The 23895-nt window shown below is 32.3% G+C and overlaps 1 protein-coding gene across 8 annotated transcripts in view; it reads right to left on the minus strand.

Annotated features, from left to right (window-relative positions):
• Window positions 1-23895, minus strand: part of Naa16 (N-alpha-acetyltransferase 16, NatA auxiliary subunit) — a 63193-nt gene that overhangs the window by 16988 nt on the left and 22310 nt on the right. For 5 of the 8 annotated variants that reach the window (XR_007108819.1, XR_007108820.1, XM_047553688.1 and 2 more), the window contains 7 exons: window positions 23690-23843; window positions 20403-20522; window positions 17921-18016; window positions 12544-12650; window positions 6928-7000; window positions 3905-4074; window positions 3471-3623 (listed from right to left, as the gene is read on the minus strand). Coding sequence is in view for 6 of the 8 variants with exons in the window: in XM_047553688.1 (XP_047409644.1) it covers window positions 3471-3623; window positions 3905-4074; window positions 6928-7000; window positions 12544-12650; window positions 17921-18016; window positions 20403-20522; window positions 23690-23843 (873 nt within the window). In the remaining 2 variants the exon portion in view is untranslated. Of the gene's footprint in view, window positions 1-3470; window positions 3624-3904; window positions 4075-6927; window positions 7001-12543; window positions 12651-17920; window positions 18017-20402; window positions 20523-23689; window positions 23844-23895 lie in introns of those variants that run through there. The other 3 variants (XM_047553692.1, XM_047553689.1, XM_047553693.1) reach the window with 3 other exon arrangements.

A 23895-nucleotide genomic window follows, 5' to 3' on the forward strand; every position in this document is an offset into this window, starting at 1 on the left:
CCCAGGAAAGATGGCAAAGGTGAAAAAAAAATAATTTCAGTCTTCAGTTCTTTTTACCCCCATTTCAAGTTATCAGCTCAATTCTTATGATTCATTAGAAGCCTTAAAACTGATTATCTCTGGGCGAACAGAATTATGGATATATTTTATTTCTTCTTTATGACTGTGTATATTTTCCATTTCTTGATGATTCCATGTTTTTATAAGAAAATTACTTTTGCTTCAAAGAGATTACCAAAAAGAATTACCAAACATGCATGAGCAACTCTCTACAATTCTAAACTGTGAAAAAATCTTTAAGGAGGAAATATGAGGACTTCACTCATTCATTAGCAAGCAAATACAAGGGTCATTAGCAATATCCTTCCCCTGACTCAAGGTGTTATGCACTACACATTGTAGATTCACCTAACCAATATGTCAACATTATTAAACTGAACAAGTTCTCTGTATAACATGACAATTTGTCAAAAGTGGATAACCAGAGGCAATTATGTTGAGAAAGGTAAGCCACAGGTTTTGGTGACTTATGCTTAACCAATTGCTTTCAACCTTCTTAGTCTCCTATGCCTATGAAGACATATCCAAGTTGTCTATTGTCTTTTAAGTCACTGTGGACTTATTTAACTTAAGAAGTTTTATATACTCATTTTTAACTGTTCTTTACTTATAATCCCTACCTTGGACTTACAGATGGTACTTTTCTCTAAAAATGCAAATGCTTTTATGCCTATTCGTTGTATTTTTTTCTAGTTTTCATACCAATGTGTAATGGAAAGGTCACTGAAGCACTTGAATCCTAGCACTATTTATGATGTGACCAAACATGTTTTAAGTATCCTCTTCAGAACTTCTTCAATTACCTTGCTGTAAAGTGTCATGCACCTGAATAAGTGCTATATGAATATAAATATTATTACCATTTTTCTAATTTTATTTTCTCTCCTAATACATATCTTACTTGCTATTCCTCTCTCCCAACATGACTTGTCTTTGTACCTGCTACCACTGCTATGGCATCTGGAGTTTTAAAGGCACTAATTATTGTAGTTACTGCTACACAACTCTGGCTGATTTAACACAACAAGGTTATTAGAATCAAAGATACTTGAAGTAGAATCCTGGCTCCAAATGAATAACTAGCTGGGTGTTCTCCAGCCAACATGGTTCTTGACCTCTCTAAACATCTTAACTGTAATATGGGATTAAATGAGATCATGTATACAAAGTACTTAGCTCATTAAATAAAAGTATATTAAAGCTACTTTTATATTTCTCCTTACAAATGTTAGGCAAATTATTAGCATTACTGTAAATAATGGATGTTAGGCTGGCACATATGAATGAGAATCTTTTTTATAAGAAACAATAAATGTTCTACAGGTGTGAACTTTAATAAAAATGAGAGAAAGGGAGAGAGGGAAAGTGAGAACATATACACACGAGTACATGTATGTGTGTGTGTGTGTGTAAAAATCATTTGTCAATACCTAGTCATTTCAGACTTAAGGTTCAGTCTAGTTAATGGGTATGAAATGCTACTTATTGTTACATTTTGCTGATGGTTACTGAAGACATCTTTTTGGCCATTCCAGTTTTCATTTCTTTAAACTACTTACTCCCTTTGCCCAAACTTGCAGTGTTTTTTTTTCTTTCTTTCTGAGTTTTTATTTTTATCTTTGTTTATATGATATCATTTTTCCAAGTAGTTAAATTATCACAACAGAAGATCAAGCTAGTCTGTAGCTCCTAAATTATATGAGGTTTCCTCAAACATCTAGACAAAACTAGAACCTAGTTAACATTTAATGAAGTTATTAACATTTAGGTGGTACACTGGTGCTGATACATCTGTAATACCTTAGCATCACAGAACACAGCATTAACCTATTTTCATCCTAAGAACTTAATGGCAAACACAAACACTAAAATCTTTCAATTTTGTATATAATATGATTATCTGGAGATGCAAGTTATTTATTCCCAACGGAAATCAAACTTACAAATATGGTTCCTTCATTATGCTCGATATCACATTTAATGTGCATTGTGCAATTATTTCAGTGAATTCTTTGGAGTTCTTTATAAACTCTTTGTCATTTTCCAATCCTCCCTGTTTATTTTCTTACTTTGCTTATAGTTATTTTGTTACTCATAACATTTATATTTTAATACAGTCAAGCTTGTAAATTTTACTCATTTTATGCTTTTGGTATTTTAAGAAATGCTCCAGAGTGACGGGATTTAAGCAGTGCACACTGAATGCATAAAAAGAAGTAGTACACTGTACCCCATTAATATGTACAAATATTACTTGTTAATATAAATAAAAAAAACTAATCCTCCTTGTTCTTTTTAAAGAAAGAAAAAGAAAACACTTCCTTCTTCAAGAATAAGGAATATTTCTTCAGTCTAAAGACAGACTCCTATATTTCATTCCAAAGGTTTGAAAGAATATTTAGATCTTTAATCCACTTGGAATTAATTTGTGTGCAACATAAGACAGAGATCTCATTTAATTTTTTTCAACATAAGTAATTAAATGCCCCTACAATATCTTTTCATCTCTAATTTTAAAATTACCTCCGTCTATAATACTTTCATAATTTAAAATAAAGTTTACATAGGGGATTGGGATTATAGCTTAAAGGTACAGCACTTGCCCAACATATGCAAGGTCTTGGGTTTGATCCCCAGCACTGCGAAAATTAAATAAATAAATAAATAAATCTAGTAGAAAAGTATGAAAAGATAGAGAAGGAAATAAAGGAAAGGAATGGACACTGAGCCCAATTTGCAGGGGCAGGAGTTTACAGGGATAACCAGGAACTGAACCCAGGGCTTTGCACATGATAGGCACATACTCTACCACTGAGATACATCCCCAGGCTCAAGCCCAACAATTTGAGAGAACTTAAATTCCAGAATGTAAAAGAGACCACTGGTGCACAAAAATTAGTTTCACAGAGTAGGGACTCAGAGCAGTTCTGAAGCTAGACAATGTATAAGAATTAAAGTCACAAATTACTAGGCAGACAAAGAACTTGACATGTAAACCAAATTTTACATATTCAAGAGTATAGCATATTTTTTATATTTTAATCTTTTAAAAAAATTTTATTTGTTGAGGGACCCTTTTTTTTTATCTTTTTAATTTATTCATATGTGGTGCTGAGAAGTGAACCCAATGCCTTGCAGATGCTAGGCAAGTGCTCTACCACTGAGGTACAGTCCCCAGTCCTATATTTTAATCATGCTATTATAGCTTTTTAACCATCCCCTTCCAGAAACTCATAGACACTTACATGATTGTACAGTACCATATTTAGGACATGGGCTAAATAGGATTTTAAAAAATAACAGAAATGAATTCTTATGAACTGCAGTGGCAAACTTCATAAATCATCATAAAACTTAAGTTCAATTTTGCTAATTCAGATAGTTACATGCTCATAAATGCCATTTCCTACCCTTGTGAACTTGGAGCACATTTCCTCTGCTTCTTTTATCATATTTGCTCGAAGCATGTACTTTGCACATTTAGAATTGATGAATCTATCAGCTGTGTCCAAAGACTGAGCTTCATCCATCCACTTTGCAGCTTCTTTGAGATTACCCATATGCTAGATGAGAGGAAAGCATTTAAAAAATCATAGCTATGGGCAAGAAAATACAGGTATAAGCAGGAAAAAATTATAAAAATGAATTAGAAATTTGACACCATTTCTGTATAATTTATCTAGCACTGATTATACGAAGTATGTAACATAAAACCTCTTAGAGAATTATTAAGAGTATTAAGAAAATTATCCGGGTGACCTGGAAGATATTACTCTATAGAACCAACTCCAAAAGTTCTTAAAATGGCTGAATCTTCAACTATTCAAAAAATGTAAGACTTTACCTTGTAAATTTTTGCTTTCATATAGAATAATTCTATTAGAGTTGGAGTACTAGCAATTGCAGCATTAATATAATCCAGAGCCAAAGAATACTGCCCAAGTTTATCAAAGTGCTGTGCCAGGAAATACTGAACCCAGAGTAGAGTTGTTGGCGGCTCCTTCTCCCCATTCTCTGCAATCAAATAAATATAAAATTATTGTAAGGAAGAATGCTAGGCAAAGCAAATCACATACTTTCATCCCCTAATTTATAATAAAATTAACAGGTATTATAATAATGAGTAAAAATTCAGCAAAAATTACCGGCTTCATCAAAAAGAGGTATTACATCATCCCATGAAAATCAAAAGGTGGTAGACGGTCAAGTAGAGACACAAAATTCTAGTTTGACAGGCTTCTAACCTCCCTCTTAAGAAATAATACGGAGGGGTTGGGGTTGTAGCTCAGGTAGAGCACTTGCCTAGCACATGTAAGGCACTGGGTTCAATCCTCAGCACCACATTAAAATAAATAAATAAATAAAATAAAGTTATGAAAAACATTAGGAAAAAAACAGTACTGAGGAAAAGGACATATATCAAATATCATTCTGTGAATTCTCAGGCTAAAAGCAAAATGCAACAAGCTCAGAAAAGTCAAAAAAAGTAACTTGGAGAAGAGACTACCATTGCAAGACTTCACCCAAACTGCCAGGGCTTAGTATTTTCTATGCTTTAACACCAAATGAGAGAAACCCAAAGATGAAGGGTATGATTCACCAGAAGATGATATGCCCCCTAACAAGGTGGAAATATCTCTGCCATGTGACAAAATTATAAAAGAGAATACACAGCCCAAGTCCTCCAACAAAAGCAGATACCTACAATTAGTTGAGCTCTATCCTGCTCCCCCTACCCCATCTTATAACCTCAATCTATAGAAAACCAGATAAAGACGTACCAAGGTCTCAAAACGAATTTCAGAAGAGAACATATCCGTCTAAAGTGAGGTAGAAAGAGTGAAATTATCCATACTACATGAGAACAGAAGGTCTCCTAGTTAAGTAATAAAATGACAAGACAAAAGAGCAAACATGCTATTAAATTAATTAAAACACAAATAACAAAGGTGGAACAGTTAAGCAATTATCCTGCTCCTTTTACAGAAATGTATTTTAAGGGAACTAAATATGTGATGAGATAAAATTCTTTGGAATTCCAGGGCTATGGGTGTACTTCAACATAGAGCCCCTGCCTCACAAGTCTAGGGCCCTGAGTTCAATCCCCAGCACCGCCAAACAAAACAACAAAAACAAAACCAAACCAAAACAAAACAAACAACAACAACAACCCAGCCAATAAATAAAGAAAAAAATGATCATCAGATCAGACAGGTTCATCCAGAACCTTTTAATAGGCACATTAGGCTGACAAGTAATTCTGATCAATCTTAATATCAAAAAAGAGACAACCAGAATGCCTCATGACTCCTGATGTCATACGTCAAGCACAAAACACCACCTGTAAAGTAGTCAAATAAAACCTGAATTCAATCAAGCCTATAAATTTAACTATCCATGTAATAAGAAATAGGAATGGCAGCAAAACATATTAAGTGACACCATGAGAAAGACAGCCAAATCTAGAATACAGGACATTCTACAAACAAATGACCTTTTAACAAAAGGCATTTTTTAAAGGGATGGGAAATTATTACTCTATATTAAAATAATTTAAGAATATAACTGAAGCCAAGAACAGTGGGCACTCCTGTAATCCCAGCAACTGGGGAGGCTGAGGCAGGAGAATCTCGAGTTCAAAACCAGCCTCAGCAAAAGCAAGGCACTAAGCAACTCAGTGAGACCTTGTCTCTAAATAAAATAAAAAATAGGGCTGGGGATGTGGCTCAGTGGTTAAGTCCTCTGAGTTCAATCCCTAGTACCAAAAAAAAGAATATAACTGAATGCAAAATGCAGACAATAACTGGATCTAGACTCAATAAAACAATTATACAAAGATCCTCTTGGATAATGGAAGAAATCTGAATGTTAACAAAGTATTAGATATTATGGTATGAAGTCAACTTTGTATGGTTTATTTGTTTTTTAATTTTTAAAAACAAGGTCTTTCTGGGGCTGGGGATGTAGCTTAGTGGTAAAACACTTGCCTAGCATGAATGAGGCCCTGGGTTCAAACCCCAGCACCACGAAAAAATAATAATAAATAAATAAATAAACAAACAAAGGTAAGGTCTCTATATGTTGCCTACGCTGGCCTTAAATTCAAGATCCTTTTGCTTCAGCCTCCCAGATCACTGGGATTACAGGTGTGCACCACCCTGCACAGCTAATCCTGTGTTTTAAACAGATATGTAGAAAGGTATTTACAGGTGCAACAATATGTGTGGAACTTGCTTTAAAAATATTCAGAGAAGACGCTGGGGTTGTGGCTCAGAGGTAAGCACTCGCCTTGCACGTGTGAAGCAGAGTTTGATTCTTAGCACCACATGAAAATAAATAAAAATAAAGGTATTGTGTCCAACTGTAACTAAAAAAAATTTTTTTAAATAATAATAATGAAGAAGAATGACCTGGGAAAATCACACAAAGAACCCAAACTAAAATTAGTTACCATCTGTGTGACTGAAAACATGCTAGATAATTTTCTAAATTAAATTACTTTGATTTACAAATACTCCTACAAATAGAGAAAACAAGACCAAATTACACATGCTTAAAAGTAATACAGAGTAAAAAAGAGAATTTAGGGATTGAGAAAAATATATTCCAAGTAAACTGACTACATAATCTTGGACCTCTCAAGTCCGTTTCCTTATGTTAAAATAGAGCTAACTCTCATTCACAGGATTATGGAAAATTTAAATTAAATAAGATTGAAAGTACTCTCATTTCATTCACTAATTCAAAAATTATTTAGTAAGTAGCTATTATGTAGTACACACATAATAAACATAAAATGGTATTACTGTGATTAACATTGAACTGAAATGAGAAATTAAATTTCAATTCAATCTAATTTAAACTTACCATAAGGACTAAAAAAGTCACACGTTTTAAGAGAGGCTTCATAATTAGTAACAAGTTCTTGGATTATAGAAACCTGTTAAAGAAACATATTTTTAACATTTATTTTGTTGAGTATCATGAGTACCATGCATAATTTTTATCTGTGTGTATACACACACACACACAAATATATATATATATATATATATTTTTTTTTTTTAGTTGAAGACATTTTTATTGATAAGATTTAATGTGATTCAGAGAATAATGTATAACATTTCAGAACTACAAAGTAAACTATTAGGGTAACTGCTTCCTCCCCCTCTTAGTAAGACTTCAGGAAGGGGGTGAAAAAAAGAAAATACACCCCTGTCTTTATGGAAATTAAAAGTCAACCTCAATAAATTCTCATCTCAAGAAGCAGTTTGATGTATTGAAGGTCAAATTATCACTACAACATATATTTTTTGTCAACAAATACATTTGTATAATTTTATTAATTTTTTTGCCTTTCTGTATTGTGAAGCTAAAAGCCATCACATAAATATTCAATCTTCTAAAAATGTCACTCCTGGAAAAAAAAGTCAAGTGAAATGATACAACATTTGAAAGGTATATGTGAGATTAAAAATCAATGTTTTGCTTGTTATTGTTAGCAACCCTGGTAAAGGTTAGTAAGTAGAATCTATACTTAATATAATTGTAAGTTTTTTTAATCCAACTTACTTTTCTGCATACTACTAAACTAAGGTCTAAAACATTAATTACTACTATGTGACCACGGGGACTTTAGACATTTTTATTTACAGAAAAACAATTATAAATTTCTTCTCTTTCCCAGATCCCTCTACAAACCAAGAAAAATTTACTGAGGTTCCCCTGCCAATGAAGAACAGACCATGCATCATAAAGTCATAAACAGATTTTGATATACATAGATAGCTTCAAAAGAAATCTCTGCACATGTTCCACTTACTGGAAGAAATACAGTATGATTTAATTAGTTTATTCTGAATCCAAATTAATTCACAAACCAAAAAGTCACAGAACAGCATCCATAAAGCTACTGACCATCCCCCAATGGTCAAAATTCTACCGACCATAATCTTGAGAAGAAGAAAAACTGTCAAACACTTCTCATGCCTACAAAGTATCTTCTCGATATGATGTTGCATTTTATGGCACAATACTAAAATTAGGACAGGCAATGGGGAAATAAGATATAAGATGGAGAAAACAGTGGAGAAAAATGTGAAACAGAAAAATGTGAAACAGAAAAACAGGATGTGAAAAAATTTACACACACCATATTTTTAGTGAAACATCAACAAATGAATGCTCAAAGACACTAGAGTGGTATAAAACAGATACATTCTTTTTAAAAAAAATAAAACAAAGATTGTTTAATTTAAAAATAGTGGTTCTCACTCATGTGGAAGCTAAAAAGTTTACTTCACAAAAGTACACAATAGAATATTGATCACTAGAGGCTGGGAAAATAGATGGTAGAGGGAAGTAGATAATGTACTAAAATACAGTTAGGAGGATTAAGTTCTAAAGCTCTATAACAGAATAAGATAAAGTAAGGTGACTATAGTTCAGGAAAATTTATTATGCATTTTATAAAGAACTAGGAGAGGGGCTGGGGAGATAACTCAGTCGGTAGAGTGCTTGCCTTATAAGCACAAGGTCCTGGGTTCAATCCCCAGTACCCAAAAAAAAAAAAAAAAAAGAACTAGGAGAGAAGTTCAGTTTCTCAACATAAAGAAATGATACATGTTTAAGAAGCGGGAAATCTTAACTGTCCCAACTGATCATTACACGTTGTGTGTTTGTGTATTTTCCATGTGGAATTCTCACATTATACCCCATAAATATGTAATTTAATATCAACAAAATGAATGAGATTTCCATTTTATCATAATTTCTTTTACTAAAATTTGAAGATTAAATAACTCATGATTTAGAAATTAAAATTTTTTGTTTTTTTTAAACTTTCTGAAAATGTCATCAAGATTTAACATCACACACACTTGTTAAGAGGCATATTTTTGGACCACACCTAAGACTGACAGAAGCAGAAACTTTGATTTCATATAATCCATGTTTAACAAGCCCACTAGTTAATTATGATACACAGTCAAAAGTCTGAGAACCACTGATAAAAATGTTACAAATATTTTTACTAGAAAACAAAATTAAAGGTAATATCTTTTCCTGGAAGGGTTAAACGCACCTGTAAGCCCGGCAGCACAAGAAGCTGAAGCAGGAGGATGGAAAGTTCAAAGCCAGCCTCAGAAATTTGGTGAGGCCCTAAGCAACTTAGCAAGATGCTCAAAATACAACACGTATACACACACACGCGCGCGCGCGCACACACACACACACACACACACACACACACAAGGACTGGGGATGGGGCTGTGGTTAAATACCCCTGGGTTCAATCCCTTTACAAAAAACAAAAGAAGGTAATATATTTTAACCCACCATAATCACAACACCAATCTTACTTAGAACAAAGGTATCTTAAAAAACTTTTTCCAAGCATAGAAATGTAATACCCAAATTGTTCAAACTTTAGAGACTATTATTTTTTTGTGAACTTATAATGCCATCTACTGGCAGTTTGCAAAAACTGCACCTAGAACAGGTTTTAAAAAGATTATACCTTTGAGTATCTTTGGAATAAAACATACTGTTAAAGTTGGTTTTAATAATTAAAAAATACAACATTGTAAATAACAAAATTTTAGGAAGAAATCAAAACATATATTGAAGTGACACATAATCCTTCATAAAGAAATATAAACACTACTAAATAAAACAGGTATCAGTTTCAGAACCTCAAAAGATAATTAAGAAAAAAAAAATCAAGATAATAGAAAGTTCATGCAAAGTCCAAATAAAAAACCTGAGTGCTGAACTTCTTGGTCACTAGACACATTTCTCAAATCTCAAAATTACAGTCATTTCTAATCTAATAATTAAACAATGTAGCTTTCCAATTAATTTCCTATGAACAAGAGGAGTTTTACTCAAGTATAAGAATCCACCTTCATTCAAGTATTCTTACCATGTATAACTTAATTAGGTAGTATATAATATGGAAAAAATGATTATGTAATGGCTATTCTTGAAAATAGCAATTTGCTTCCAAAAAAGCCAATCTACTTAAGTTAGATCATCTAGGACCACAATAAGAACTTGAAGCTTCAAAATGGAAAATTAAATGATATCCCTGTTATGATCTGGATCTTAAAAGTTCCTTGAAAGCTCATGTCTTGAAGGCTTGGTCTCCAGCTAATAGTGCAGCTGGGAGGTAGTGGGAGCTTTAAGAGGTAGGGCATAGTTGAAGGAAGTTAGGTCACTGGGGGTGTGTCCTTGAAGGTTATACTGGGATCCCCATCCCTTCTCTCTTTCCACACTGGTTGCCTTGACATGAGCAGCTTTGCTCTACCATGTACTCCCCAGCCATGATGTTTTTAGCTCTGCCACATGCCCAAGCAAACGTACATGAAAACTTCTGAAATCAAGAGCCAAACCAAATCTATCTTTCGTTTATCTCAGCTTTTTTGTGAAAGCAACAGAAAACTAACACAATTCTCCAAATATTTACAAACTGAAAAACTTCCCAAATTCAACCACATTCCCTTAATTGAAATATTTTCTTCTAACAGGTATATATGATTATAGAACTAAAGAAGCTTTATCCCTATTAAACTCTTACCTGGGAAAATACTGTGACTATTATAGATCATTTCCTAAAATATGGCTCTTGAGCAACTTCTCTCCTTCCTTTCTTGGTGTGTGTAATAATGGGGAATGAACCCAGGGGCACTCTACACTGAGCTACAACCCTTTTAATTTTTTAATTTTGAGAAACAGTCTAAGTTGCCCAGGCTGGTCTCAAACTTGTGATCATCCTGCTTCAGCCTCCCAAAATGCTGGGATACCACTGTGCCCAGCCAGCTTTCCTTACATAAGCATTAAAAAACTTCCTGTATTAACCTTAGAGACAAAAGTCCCACAAAATCTTATCTGAGTCACATTTTTTTATATCACAAATACGAATTACAAGTTTAAAATATATACTGCAACATGAAGGCCACTAAAACTATCCTTTCTTTCTTCTTACCCAAATTAGAAAACTAAGTACCAAATTGTTGGGTTTATTTCTGCTTAATGATCAATTAGTAGTGATAAAATTTTTGGCTTTAAAGGGGCTAGTTACAGAGGTAATCTATTCAAGAACAATGAGACTAAAGTAACTACTTTCAGAAATGAGGTGTGAGGGCTGAGGGTGGTGACAGAGGAAGAGAATTACCATTTCTTGAACATTTTTGAATCAAGCACTTTAATATTGTTTAATTGAAACACCCATCAACCCTTTATTATCTTTCCCAATTTTACAATTCAATAAAGTAAGTGATAGAGTCAGAGTTCAAAACCAGATGTGATTCCAAAGCAAGGCTCTTTGCACTATGTCAGAATTTCTCTGACAGTGATGCAATACGGTGGAATACAAGATGATTATCATCTCACTAACTGTTATGTTGTGTATATGGTTTGAGTGTGTCCCCCAAGACTTCATGTAACAATAAATTATACTAATCACTGACCTGATTTTAAACATTTTATTATTCACAATTACTGCTAACTTATAAATTATAAGTCAAAGCTAAATAAACTGAGAAGAGGTTTAACTAAAAATCTTTTCTTTATCCAACAGGAACTTTAAAAAATTCCAACTGAAGAGCCGCAGGTATAGCTCAGTGGTAGAGGTCTTGTACACGAAGCCCTGAGTTCAATTCTCAGCACCGCAAAAACAAAACAAAAACCCTGACTACAAAAGAGACTACAATTTTAGACCACAGTAAATAAGAAACAATGCTTGATATAAAAGCATAACTTGTCTTCTATTAACTTTTAATTATCTTTCCAATTTACAACCAAGATTAAAGTTCCTATTTTCTAATTTAAAAAGTGGAAAAGTACTCTTTTTATTGAAGAACTAACCAAAAATGTATTTATTAAATGTAGCTTATTAGTTAAAATTAGTCATTTGTACTCTGCTGGTCAAATGGTATTTTACTGTCACATTAGTATCCAAAGCTCTAACTTTAAAAGTACACATTACAAACTGATATCATACTATAATACATAATCATATTATAAAATAATAGAAAATGAATCATGGAACAAACAGATTTCTAGTAATAATATGTCAAACTTAAAATCCCATTCGAATACCCATTCAAGCTGGAGTTGTGGCTCAGTGGTGGAGCACTTGCCTAGCATGTGCAAGGCACTGGGTTCAATCCTCAGCACAACATATAAATAAATAAATTAAATTAAGGTTCATCAACAACTAATTAAAAAAAAGTATATTCATTAAAAAATAACCTTTATACTCTTAGTTTTTATAAAGCTTGTACTTTCTCAGAATTTCAGATTGACATTTCCTTTGATATTACTTATACTGTATACACAGAATTTCAGTACATGTATTATTAGACTAAAAAGTGAATAACATTACTAGAGAAAATAATTAAATTATAGCATACTACACAGAAATCATCCTATAATAATTTAGTAAAAATACATTAGAAAAACTGAATAAATACCAAATTTTACCTTTTCTGTATTATAGTATAAAGATTTCAAAGTAGTAAACAAGGGTGGGCAGCCTTTACTGAAGTTCGCCCTCAGGAACTTATCCATTAGTTCTCTAAATTTTTCACCTAAAAATAAAACATACTTTGTTATATTTGATTGATGTGATCAACTCTTAAACTGCTTTTACAAATAAAAATAAAGCTTCCTCAGAAACAAGGTTCCCCTGTCCAATTTTAATAAATATTTTTAGTTGTAGGTGAATATAATACCTTTATTTTATTTTTATGTGGTGCTGAGGATTGAACCCAGGGCCTCACTCATACTACCACAGAGCCACAACCTAGCCCCTCCCCCATTCAATTTTAAAGCCCCAAAAGTCAGCGTTATTTTTGTTATGTCAAAACCCTAACATTGATACTTTACTTGGCAACTGTATTTTCCCTAGATCTAGGTTCAAAATAATCCAGGAATACTTCAAAGATGAGTAAACAAAACACGCAGTTTTAAGTAGAGAATAAATGCAACCCACTAACCATCCTAAATATAATCACAATAGCAAGTATCTTTTCTGAGTAGCTTCTCTGTGTAGCATATACTGTTTACTGTCTACAGTTCAAAAACCTGCAGACATAATCCAAAGCATTCTGCAGCAGACTACTATAACCAGAACAACATTCAAATAGAAGCCAAAATTCTTTCTAAACACTAAAGTATTTACATATGTTTTCCCAAATCACCTGGTGATTAGCTTCAACATTTATCCATTCCACAATCATGTTTCAAGCACCTTTCAGGTACAGGTAATACAGCAATGATTTAAATTTTTTTTTTAATTGTGCCTTTATAGAACTTATTCCAGCATGAGACTGACAATAAAACGACAATAAATGTATGTTTAGACTGAGTTCTGGGGCATTCTAACATTAGAATTAAAATAAATATCCATTTGCAACATTAATCACCCTAATTATTGATAAACCCTATCAAAAAATTTTGGTGTCACTGTTTGAAAATATTGGAAGAATTTTAATTATAAATACAAAGATATTTAAAAAATGACATGATCAATAAATATACAATGACATGGATTTACCCAATCATTTAAAAACAATGTTGTGCATGTATCATGAACAATCTAAAATTAAAAGTATTCAAAAAATATCCTAAATTTCCTTAGAAATCACAGTACTGTACAACAAAATTCAACAACCTGCAGCAGTTATTTTATCGAATTTGACTGAATAAAACATGCATACCCAGTAAAATTAGATGCCATAAAAATGTTTAAAACATTAATCCTATTATAAAGATTATTTTCAGGGCTGGGGAGATAGCTCAGTTGGTAGAGTACTTCACTTGTAAGTACAAGGCCCTGGGTTCAATCCCCAGCACCACAAAAAAAAAAAAAAGATTATTTTTAGATAACTTCTACTTTTTTTATTTTTACAGACTGTACTGATTTATTATACACAAATGGGGTACAACTTTTTGTTTCTATGGTTGTACATGATGTAGATTCACACCATTCATGTAATCATACATGTACACAGGGTAATGATGTCTGTCTCATTCCATCATCTTTCATACTCCCACCCCTTCCTCCCTCCCATTTCACTCTATATAATCTAAAGTTCCTCCATTTTTCTCTTACCCTCCATCCCCCCTTTATGTATCATCATCCACTTATCAGGGAAAACAGTCAGCCTTTGTTTTTTGGGGATTGGTTTATTTCACTTAGCATGATATTCTCCAATTCCATCCATTTACCTGCAAAGGTCATAATTTTATTCTTCTATATGGTTGAACAACTTCTACTCTTGTTAGATACACACAAGGTACTAGTCTTTTAAAACCACAAATTGTCAAGACAATACAAACCTTTCACTAAGTTAAGTCTACATCATTACTTTTTTAAAAACCAAGTGTAGTTTCAGAGATCAAATCTTTCCAGCACTTCTAGTATAAAGAAGAAGTTAACAATATTATGGTAAACAGTACAAAATGCTGTGGCTTAGAAGAATGTGTTTTTCTCTCCTTATTTTGTGAATGATGAGCAAATAATTTGTCCACTAAAACCTCAGTTTATATTCTGTGAAATATCTTCTTTTTTAATGTGTAAGAAAAATCTATCCCCTAAAACAAATTATCTCCTTTCTTCCTAGTTATTCTGTAATAATTCTTTAGTACCTCCATAGTTTATACTGTAGAGAACAGATCATTAACCATTACATGTCTGTTTATCATTACAGTTCATGCAACAGGTGATCTGACTGCACAGGTACTATGTTTAATTCTATAGATTTGTAGCACAGACCCACATAAAAACTGATGCCCCCAAAACCACTGCCCGATTAGTATAAACAGCAAAATCAGACTGTATGATTCACGGGAAATTTATTCTAAATAATGAAGCAAAATTTAATGAATATCCTATGTTTAAAACTCTGCATCATCACCTTCCCTCTTTCCACCCCTCAGCCACTGAATAATAATAGAACATGATGAATTAAACTAGCTATTTTGAGAAGTGGCTTTATCCTTGCATTACTTTCACAGCATTTAATACTGTCCAGTATAGGAGAATTTCCCAGGATTTATGGCTATATTTACTGTTTAAAAGTGAAAAGCCCTACTCAAAACTTTCACCTTAACCAGGCACCTGCAGTTCCAGAACCTGATAAGCTGATATTTTATAATCACTTAAGCCTAGGAGTCCAAGTCCAGTCTACGAAACAAAACTAGACACAATCTCAAAAACAAAAAATTTTTAACCATTCGTTCTCAAGTTCCAAGTTTTTCTTGAAAAAAATCTTACTGCTTCTTGTTGCCTTTGGTAATGTCAAAATGCCTTTCTTACTATGCATAAAAATATTTCTACACAGGCAAAAAAATTCATGAAATACCCAGTTCTTGCACAGATACAACTACATATTTGCATAATTATATCTACATCTATGTGTCTTTATACATGTAGATTTACCAGAGCTTTGTAAGTGTGTATACTGTCAGAATCTCATAGTGATGCTCATGCTGAAAGACACGCCACCAGACCCCTTAACTAAATCTAAATCTTATAAAATCTCCCTCTAACGTTTCAAAGAGAAAATGTCTCAGAGGGTCCATAGTGGTTTCACTTTAACCTAAACAGCACTTTATAAGTAACAGTTGGTTCTAGGCTCTTTAAATAAAAATATATTTCCTACTATGTAATGCCATTTACTGAGAGCTCTTAGCAAACTTCACTGACATGGAAATTAATCTATGCAGTATAAATCTGAAGCCCCGTGTTTCAAATAGGAATCATGCTTCTTTGTTTTATTTTTCGTAAATGAGGGATCTTTTTCTTAAGAGGCACATGAAAGTATTTTCAAGTTCCTGACTAAGAGAATATTAAGAATAATAAAAGGAGAAGCCAGATTCAAAAGGTCACATAAATTATAATTTCATTTACATGGAATGTCCAAAACAGACAAATCCACAGGTACAGAAAGTACATTAGTTATTGCCAGAGGATGAGGGGGTATGATAGCAACTCTTAATGGGCAAGGGGCTTCTTTTGTAGTGATGAAAACTTCTGAAACCACACAGTGATGATGTTCGTATCATCCTATGAATATGTTAAAGCAGTAAGTTATGTATTTTGAAAAGGTGAATTTTATGACATATGAGTAATATTTCAAAAAGCTATTATTTAAAAAGGAAGAAGAAAGGGAAAGGGAGGATAAGATATAAAAATGTGAGCCTAAGCAACTTCCATGAAAAAATTAGGGAAACGCTTCTGTCTCCATTGTATGTTCCCATCTCAGAAATTCACATGAATATGTTAAAAGCTCTGAGCAGTCCTATAGAAACCTCACTACTGATTTGACTCAGTTACCCAAAGTTACTTAACTGAAGAATATCCCAGCAAACCAGTAACCTCCCCAGGGCTACCAACACCCACTTGGACTCAATGTTCCCTAGAAAACATTAGGGAAATCTGCTTTCAGTATTCTACAAAACCAAAACACAAAAGGGGGGACCAGATGAGTACTATTCATCATCTAAGGAAATGTACTAGTGGAAAAATGAAGATTTTTTTAATAACTCCTATTTCCTACCTAATCCAATACATTTCTAAGAGGTATTTCGGATACTTGCTAATTAGACAAAATTTTTTTTTTAATTTTCATGAATCTTTTGATAAAAATAAAATTATAACCCAATTAAATAAATATCTACTGTAAATGGTAGATAATAGGTAGAAAATATACTCTACCTACCTACTCTACTGTAAATGGTAGACAATAGGTAGAAAATATACTCTACTCTACCTACTCCCAACACCCCAAAACAGTGATTTTTAAAAGTTGTATTATCTTTCTAGAGTCCAATTTGTACCAAATATCAAAAAAGCCAAAAGAAGTCTCCATAAGTCATAACCTACAGTGCTTACATAAAAACAAAGACCTTAACAAAAGCACAATCTTTTAAATAAAATCATCAACAAAGATGAGCTAATATACCCTCTACCTCCCATATGGTCCAAAAGTAAATGCAAGTCCAACTACATGCAATATCTTAGTTCAAGATCATGAATATATACTATTGTGAGATAGAAGCAAGTCATAGACTACATATGATAGTACTCCAATTCACATAAAATACAAAATCAATTCACATGAAATACAATATCCTTGTACCACATATCATAGTACTCCAATTCACGTAAAGTATAAAATCCTTGTTTTTTTAAAAATATCTTCTTTAGTTGTAGATGGACACAATACTTTTATTTTATTTAATTTTTATGTGCTGCTGAGGATCAAGCCCAGTGCCTCACACGTGCTAGGCAAGCACTCTACCACTGAGCTACAACCCTAGCCCCAATATCCTTGTTTTTAAGGATCTAAAATACATGGAGTTCTATAAATAACACGACAATTATTGTCATGGTAATAAGCAAAATTCAGGAGAGTGGGTTAACTGTGAAAAGAGAAATCTTCAAAAGAATGGTGATAACCCTATCTTAGACACGTGGACACAAAGAGCTTACAACTCTTTCTTTGAATATATGATTATCTAAAAAGATAGAAAACTTCAAACCTTTACCACTTAAACCATAATATCACATACATAATTTATCATCAATTCTAGGGGATTTCATGTATCTTCTAGACATGGTGTTTTAAGTCACCTAAGAAAAAGTTTTATATAGATAACTTCTGATACTTAAACATGTAGCAACATACTGAAGTATAACATCCTTAACATATGCATAATAAAATTCATAACTGATTGCTCCTACTCACAAGATTGATACAAACTATATATCAGAAAAAGTTTTTCAAATACAAATGGTGTTGAACATTTTGACAAATAATTATTAGTGTTAAAAAAGATATCCTAATATTACCTGGGATGATATTCAAAGGTAATCTTCTAGGTGATATTGCTCTGGGATGCTGCTTACTAATTTCTTCATAAATCTGAAGCCTCTCTTCCAAAGTGCCTATCAGTAAATATGTGAGAGATTCACTGCAACACAACTCTTACGTATGATAAAATACTTAACAAACTTTTAAAATAATGTTATAAAAGTACATTATCAATATTACACCTGCTCTCAAGAATGATACTTAAAACTTTATGGTGCTGAAACACTATAATCAGTAAATCACCATTTTAAACGCAATCTCTAGAGAAATCTTGTTTCACCACAATCGATTAACCTATTCCTATTATCTACTTCAAATCACATAACATTCAAATCATACAAAGATAAGTGGTACTGCTATTATATTCTTTAGCACCTAACCATGAAAAAGAAAGCCTTTACAATACTTCCTTTAAAATATATCGTAGGCAAAAACACTCTAAACCAATGAAGCCTAAATACATCTCCCTAAAGGTAACTAACTACTGATTAGGCATTAAAAATAAAAAGTTTTGGGATCACAGTCATGAACGTTTTATACTTTAAAAGATGAAGTAAATTTCCGTGGTTCCTTTGACACTTAAAATCTTCAATGAAACTCCATCATAAAGAACCCCATTATTCAGAAAAGTAGCAACCATTTCTCTCTGATGTAAAATATACTTCTAAGAGAAACTGTGTATTTGCTCTCAAGAACCATCTAATTTTACAGTACCACATAGAAGAACTATATATAAACTGTGTATTATTCTGCAACATCAATATCCAGAATAAGACCTCAGTGTCTTTTATTATCCTAAAATAATATTCTGCATAATTTACAAAGGAAGATTATTTTACATAAGCAATAAGACAACTTACAGAATCTTAAGAAAAAGCAAACAAACTTCTTTTAAAACTGTAAAATTTTAATCCAGACCACAGAAATGTAAAAATGAACCTTGGTGCTAACAAATAAGTATCCTCACAGTAAAGGAAGTGTTTAGGATCAAGAAAAACACCTCACTTTAACAGATAACATTTGACTTTGTGTAGATTCACACAGGAATTCCCACAGGAATATGTTTTGAAGTTCCAATTTGGTAGGATTTTTTAAAGTGGAATAACTGAACAATAATTTTTTACATTCTGTTAATAATTTGGTGATTTCACAAAATATTAGGGACCCATATACTAAAATTTACAATAAAGCTTATTGGGTATATTTTCTTAAAAAGTAGTTGTCATGTTTATTCCTAATCTTAGAGAACTATAAGCTGTACTTTTTAAAAAATTTCTCCACTATTCCTGACACAAATCTTATAACTGTAGTTAAATTAAGAAAATGAGATCATTTCAATGCCCTACTTGAAGTCATAAATTGGGGCTCCAGAACTCACCATGGGGGAGAAAAGGTCTTAAGGAAACAAAAAAGATGAAGAAGTGTAGTAAGTTTTGTGATCCATACATTTTCTAGTAACCAAAGATCTTCATATATGAAACAGTGTGCATGTATCTTACTGATTTACTTTTTCATTAATTACCATGTCAGGAACTAGTAGTTAAAAGAAAAACCATAGGTATTTCATATTTCCAACCTTCAGACATATAACTTTAACCCTGTTTTTTTTCCCCAGACTACAGATCTAATATTTTAATTCTAATAATTTCTCTGAAAATAACTATTAAAGGAAATAAAGTTTCATAATTATTTCAGACATGTATTTATCTATATACAAATATGATTTTAGGAATTTTAACCACTCCTATCAATATTTAATTCTGAAAATATTAGGATAAATTTGGAGTAGCACTCTAATTTCTGAAAAGGTTCAAAGCTATCTAATTTCAAAAGATGTGTAACATTCTGCTCTAACACAAATTGGCTTAGTTTGAAATTAAGAGAATTGGGGGGGTGGGGGTGGTACCATACTGAGGACTGAACCAGGGATGTTTTACTACTGCCCTACATTTCTAGTCCTTTTTTTATGTTGAGACAGGGTCTAAGTTGCTGAAGCTAGCTTCAAACTTGTGAACCTCTGGCCTTTGCCTCCAGGGTCACTGAGATAACCAGCATGTACTATTGGACCTGGCTAAGAGAAAACTTTCATACTCTTGGCAAGATTTCTTGGCCCAATTCTCAAATTTAAAGGTGAACGGTAACAAACCTCTAATGATTTTAAAGTATTAAATAATTATGACTTTTCCCAGAAAGGGAATGCTCATTTTCTTTTCCATCCCTCTAGTTAGTATTAATTAGTAATATTTTAATGGGTCAAGGAACCTAACATTTTCTATAAGCATTATCATTTGAGTGTAAATATTTGAATTAATTTTTATCTCCACATTTAACCTATAATTTTAATAAATGGGAAAACAATGCTAATATTACAATAATTTATCTTTAAGTATTACTATCACTTTACATTTTATTATACTTCAAACACTAGTTAGAAGGCAGAAGAGAAAAATCATCACATACTAGGTTGTAGAGCTTTTTCCAAACCTTCATAGTAACACCAATTTTCTGCATTCCGATCAATCAAGTTTTTGAATACTTCACTGGCTTCTTTTAATCTTCCCAATTTCAAAAGTATTTCCCCTAAAATTAAATTTAAAGTCATATTCATTTTACTTAAACATTAAATATTTTTCTGATGCCATTTTCTAAGCATTCACTATTAGTGAATAGATGTTTATGAAAGATAGAACTCTATATGTCTACCCTTGGAGCATGTTGCAGTTTATATTAACTGAACACAGATTAATTCACAGTTTGCCTTCAAAAATAATCCTTCATTTACACATTCTACCATACTAACATTCACTTTTGGCTCCTCCAACTGGTAAAGATACATGTTGGATATTAAATTGTTAGTAGAAAAAATCTTGGCATCACACATATTTTGGTATATGCTTTAAATGAAGATCCTCTAACACAGCAAAATTAGGTTGGCAAATACTTCTCATGAAATATGCCACACTGCAAGATTTAAATGTATCTTTCCTGTTCAGTTCATGTGTTAAACAATTCTTAGTTTCTTTCCTAAGTCACTAAAATTGGAAATGTTAACTTAGCAAAATTATACCACACTCCATTTGTTGCAACAAACCACATAAGCCATGTTCATGTGCAGTCACCTCTAAGGTTCAAATCTTTTGACTAAGTCACAAAAACTGGATGTGGATATGGGAAATGGAAAGCACACCTGATCCAAGATGAAAGAAAAGATTCTTAAAAATGAATACAACTCAAATTCCTGCCTCCAACAGTTTCCAATCCCAATTTCAAACACTGAAATGTCTATAATAATACTGTTTTAGCTTTCACTATGTTGAAGGAGGCAGCATATTATGTACTAATATATACATATATAGGTAACAGTAATAGTAAATATATATCATTCAAGCTCCAGAATAAGCCTATACTAGGAAAAAATATCATTTTCACAAGTACTGGCTTTGTGACCTTGAGCAAGTAGTTTTATCCCCAGTAGAAAATGGATATACATAAGTGTTTGTTACTTAAAAAATTATTAACATGCCCATTTCTCCAATTATTTTCTGGTCAGCCCAATTAACACTCTGCTTACCCTAGACATAATAGAAAACAGCATATGTTTTATTTCTAAAAAGAACTGTTTTCTGCTACCTCCATGAAGCACAGGTTATTACTAGAGGAATGTACCAGACAAGTGACTTTTAAAATTTTTTAAAGGATCACAATAAGCTAATGATTATAAAAGATATAAATGTGTAAATATTAATGTGGTTCATAAAGTTCACTGAAAAATTAAAACTAATACCATAACCTATCTCTGTAAGTCATACAGAAAACTACCTATATATCCAGATTATCAGCCCTCAAATTATCCACCCTAATATATGAATGAGTGTGGCTATAAGCAATTTGTCAAAGTTTTAGACTCTTAATGATCTCATTATATCATGTTTACTTTTTATACGTTCCCTATTAATGCTATAGGAGACAGAACAGCAACCTGTGAATGTTATGATTTAATCATGACATAGCAATAACATATCAGAAAAAAAAATAGTTCTTTTTCTTTGTTCCCATCGACTGCAGATAATGGAATAAGAGATCAGAATATTCATTTATCCACATTTTACCAAGAGTTTGAAAAACAGTACTATCATCAATACTAGTACTAGTATTAATCACAATAAAAACTAAATCAGTCATGTGCTGTATATTAACAAGAGGAGAGAGTACACCACTTAAAAATAGTGGGTCAAGGGCTGGGGATGTAGTTCAGTTAGTAGAGTGCTTGCTTTGCTTGCACAAATCCCTGGGTTCAATCTCCAGCACCACAAAAAAAAAAAAAAAAAAAAACCTAATTAATTAATTAATTAATTTTTAAAAGGGTGATAAAAAATGAAGAACTTTTAAATGAATATAACTAAGTCAAAGAAACCAATCTAGAAAAGCTACATAATATATGATTCAAACTATATAATAAAGCAAAAACTATGGAGAAGTAAAATGACCAGTGGTTGCCAGGGGTTAGGAGAGAAGGAAATGAACAGGAGAGGCACAAAGGAATTTTAGGGCAATGAAAGCACTCTGTATGATACCATAATGGTAGATACATGTCATTAAACATTTGTCAAAACCCATATAAAGTGAGTGGGAGAGGCTCTGTAGGGACAGGGGATAGATGGGAACCCTCTATACCATCAGTTCAATTTTGCTGTAAATCTAAAAATGTTCTGAAAAATAAAGTCTATTCTTTTCCATGGTGTTGAGTGAGTAAACCCAACAATAAAAAAATCTTCTTTTTTTTTTCCTTTCTTAAGTAAGAGCTCTGGAATCAGAAAAAATGTGCTGATGTATTTGGAAACTCTACCACTTAACTTTGGGCAAGTCCTTAATCTCTCAAAGCTTCAGTTTCCTCAACTATAAAATGGGAAAAATAAATAATACCCACCACAAACATGCTAAAATATTAAAGGAAATAAAGCACTTTAAGTAATACCATAGCCTGAAATACAGAAAGAGAGAAAAAACAAAAAGTATGAGTTATGAGCTATTACTTTTAGCAGGTTTCAGAGATGCTGCAACTGTATGAAATTTAGTAGGACATTCTATTTAATACAGCACTGCTCAAGAATGGGTAACAAAGCTTGTGAAAACCTTTGTAAGACCCTTTGTTGATGAACAATGTTAAAACTATTCATAGGGATTCATGCTTTCACAATCAGCCTACAATGAAAATAAATGACTTAATGATAAGCCCAGTGTCATCATTTATTTTTCTCAGTGTATTTTACTACATCCGGATATGCATATTTGATATGAAGGCAGTATAACATACTGCTTAAGAGAATGAAATCTAGACCCAAATTCAACACTACCTACCTTACCAAGCACTGTGATTTGAGCAAGTCATTTAAATCACATTTTATCAATATTTAAAAAATAGTATTGTCATCAATATTAACATTAATACTAATCACAATAAAACTGAAATGATTCAAGGGCTATACATTAGCAAGCAAGAGCAGGGTATAACAGTTAAAAGTAAGGAATCATGTTCTTTAATCCCCCTCATCTCTAAAATGTATCAATAATGATATCATATGGCTGATATGAGGATTAAATTACTTAATAGTTGCTTAATAATAAGATGTTTAGAATATTACCTAACACATAACTAGTGTTATTTAAGAGTTAGGACAGAATAAAATATGCTTTTTATTCTTTGCTTTATTGAGGCCATTAAGAAAAGAAAAAGCAAATTAACTCACCCTTAATTTCTTCCACTAAAAGTTTATCACATATTTGCTTCTCATGTGTTTCTATATGTTCCAAAGATTCCTGGAATAGATCTGCTTCTCTCATCACTTGATTCTGATATAGTATCAGTTCACTATATTCATAGTCTATTTTGTTGGGAGGGACCTAAAAGAAAACAACCAAATTATCTTAATTTGTATAATTACATGAAGTAATT

This window comes from Sciurus carolinensis, chromosome 5 (genome assembly GCF_902686445.1).
Source record: "Sciurus carolinensis chromosome 5, mSciCar1.2, whole genome shotgun sequence".
NCBI lineage: Eukaryota > Metazoa > Chordata > Mammalia > Rodentia > Sciuridae > Sciurus > Sciurus carolinensis.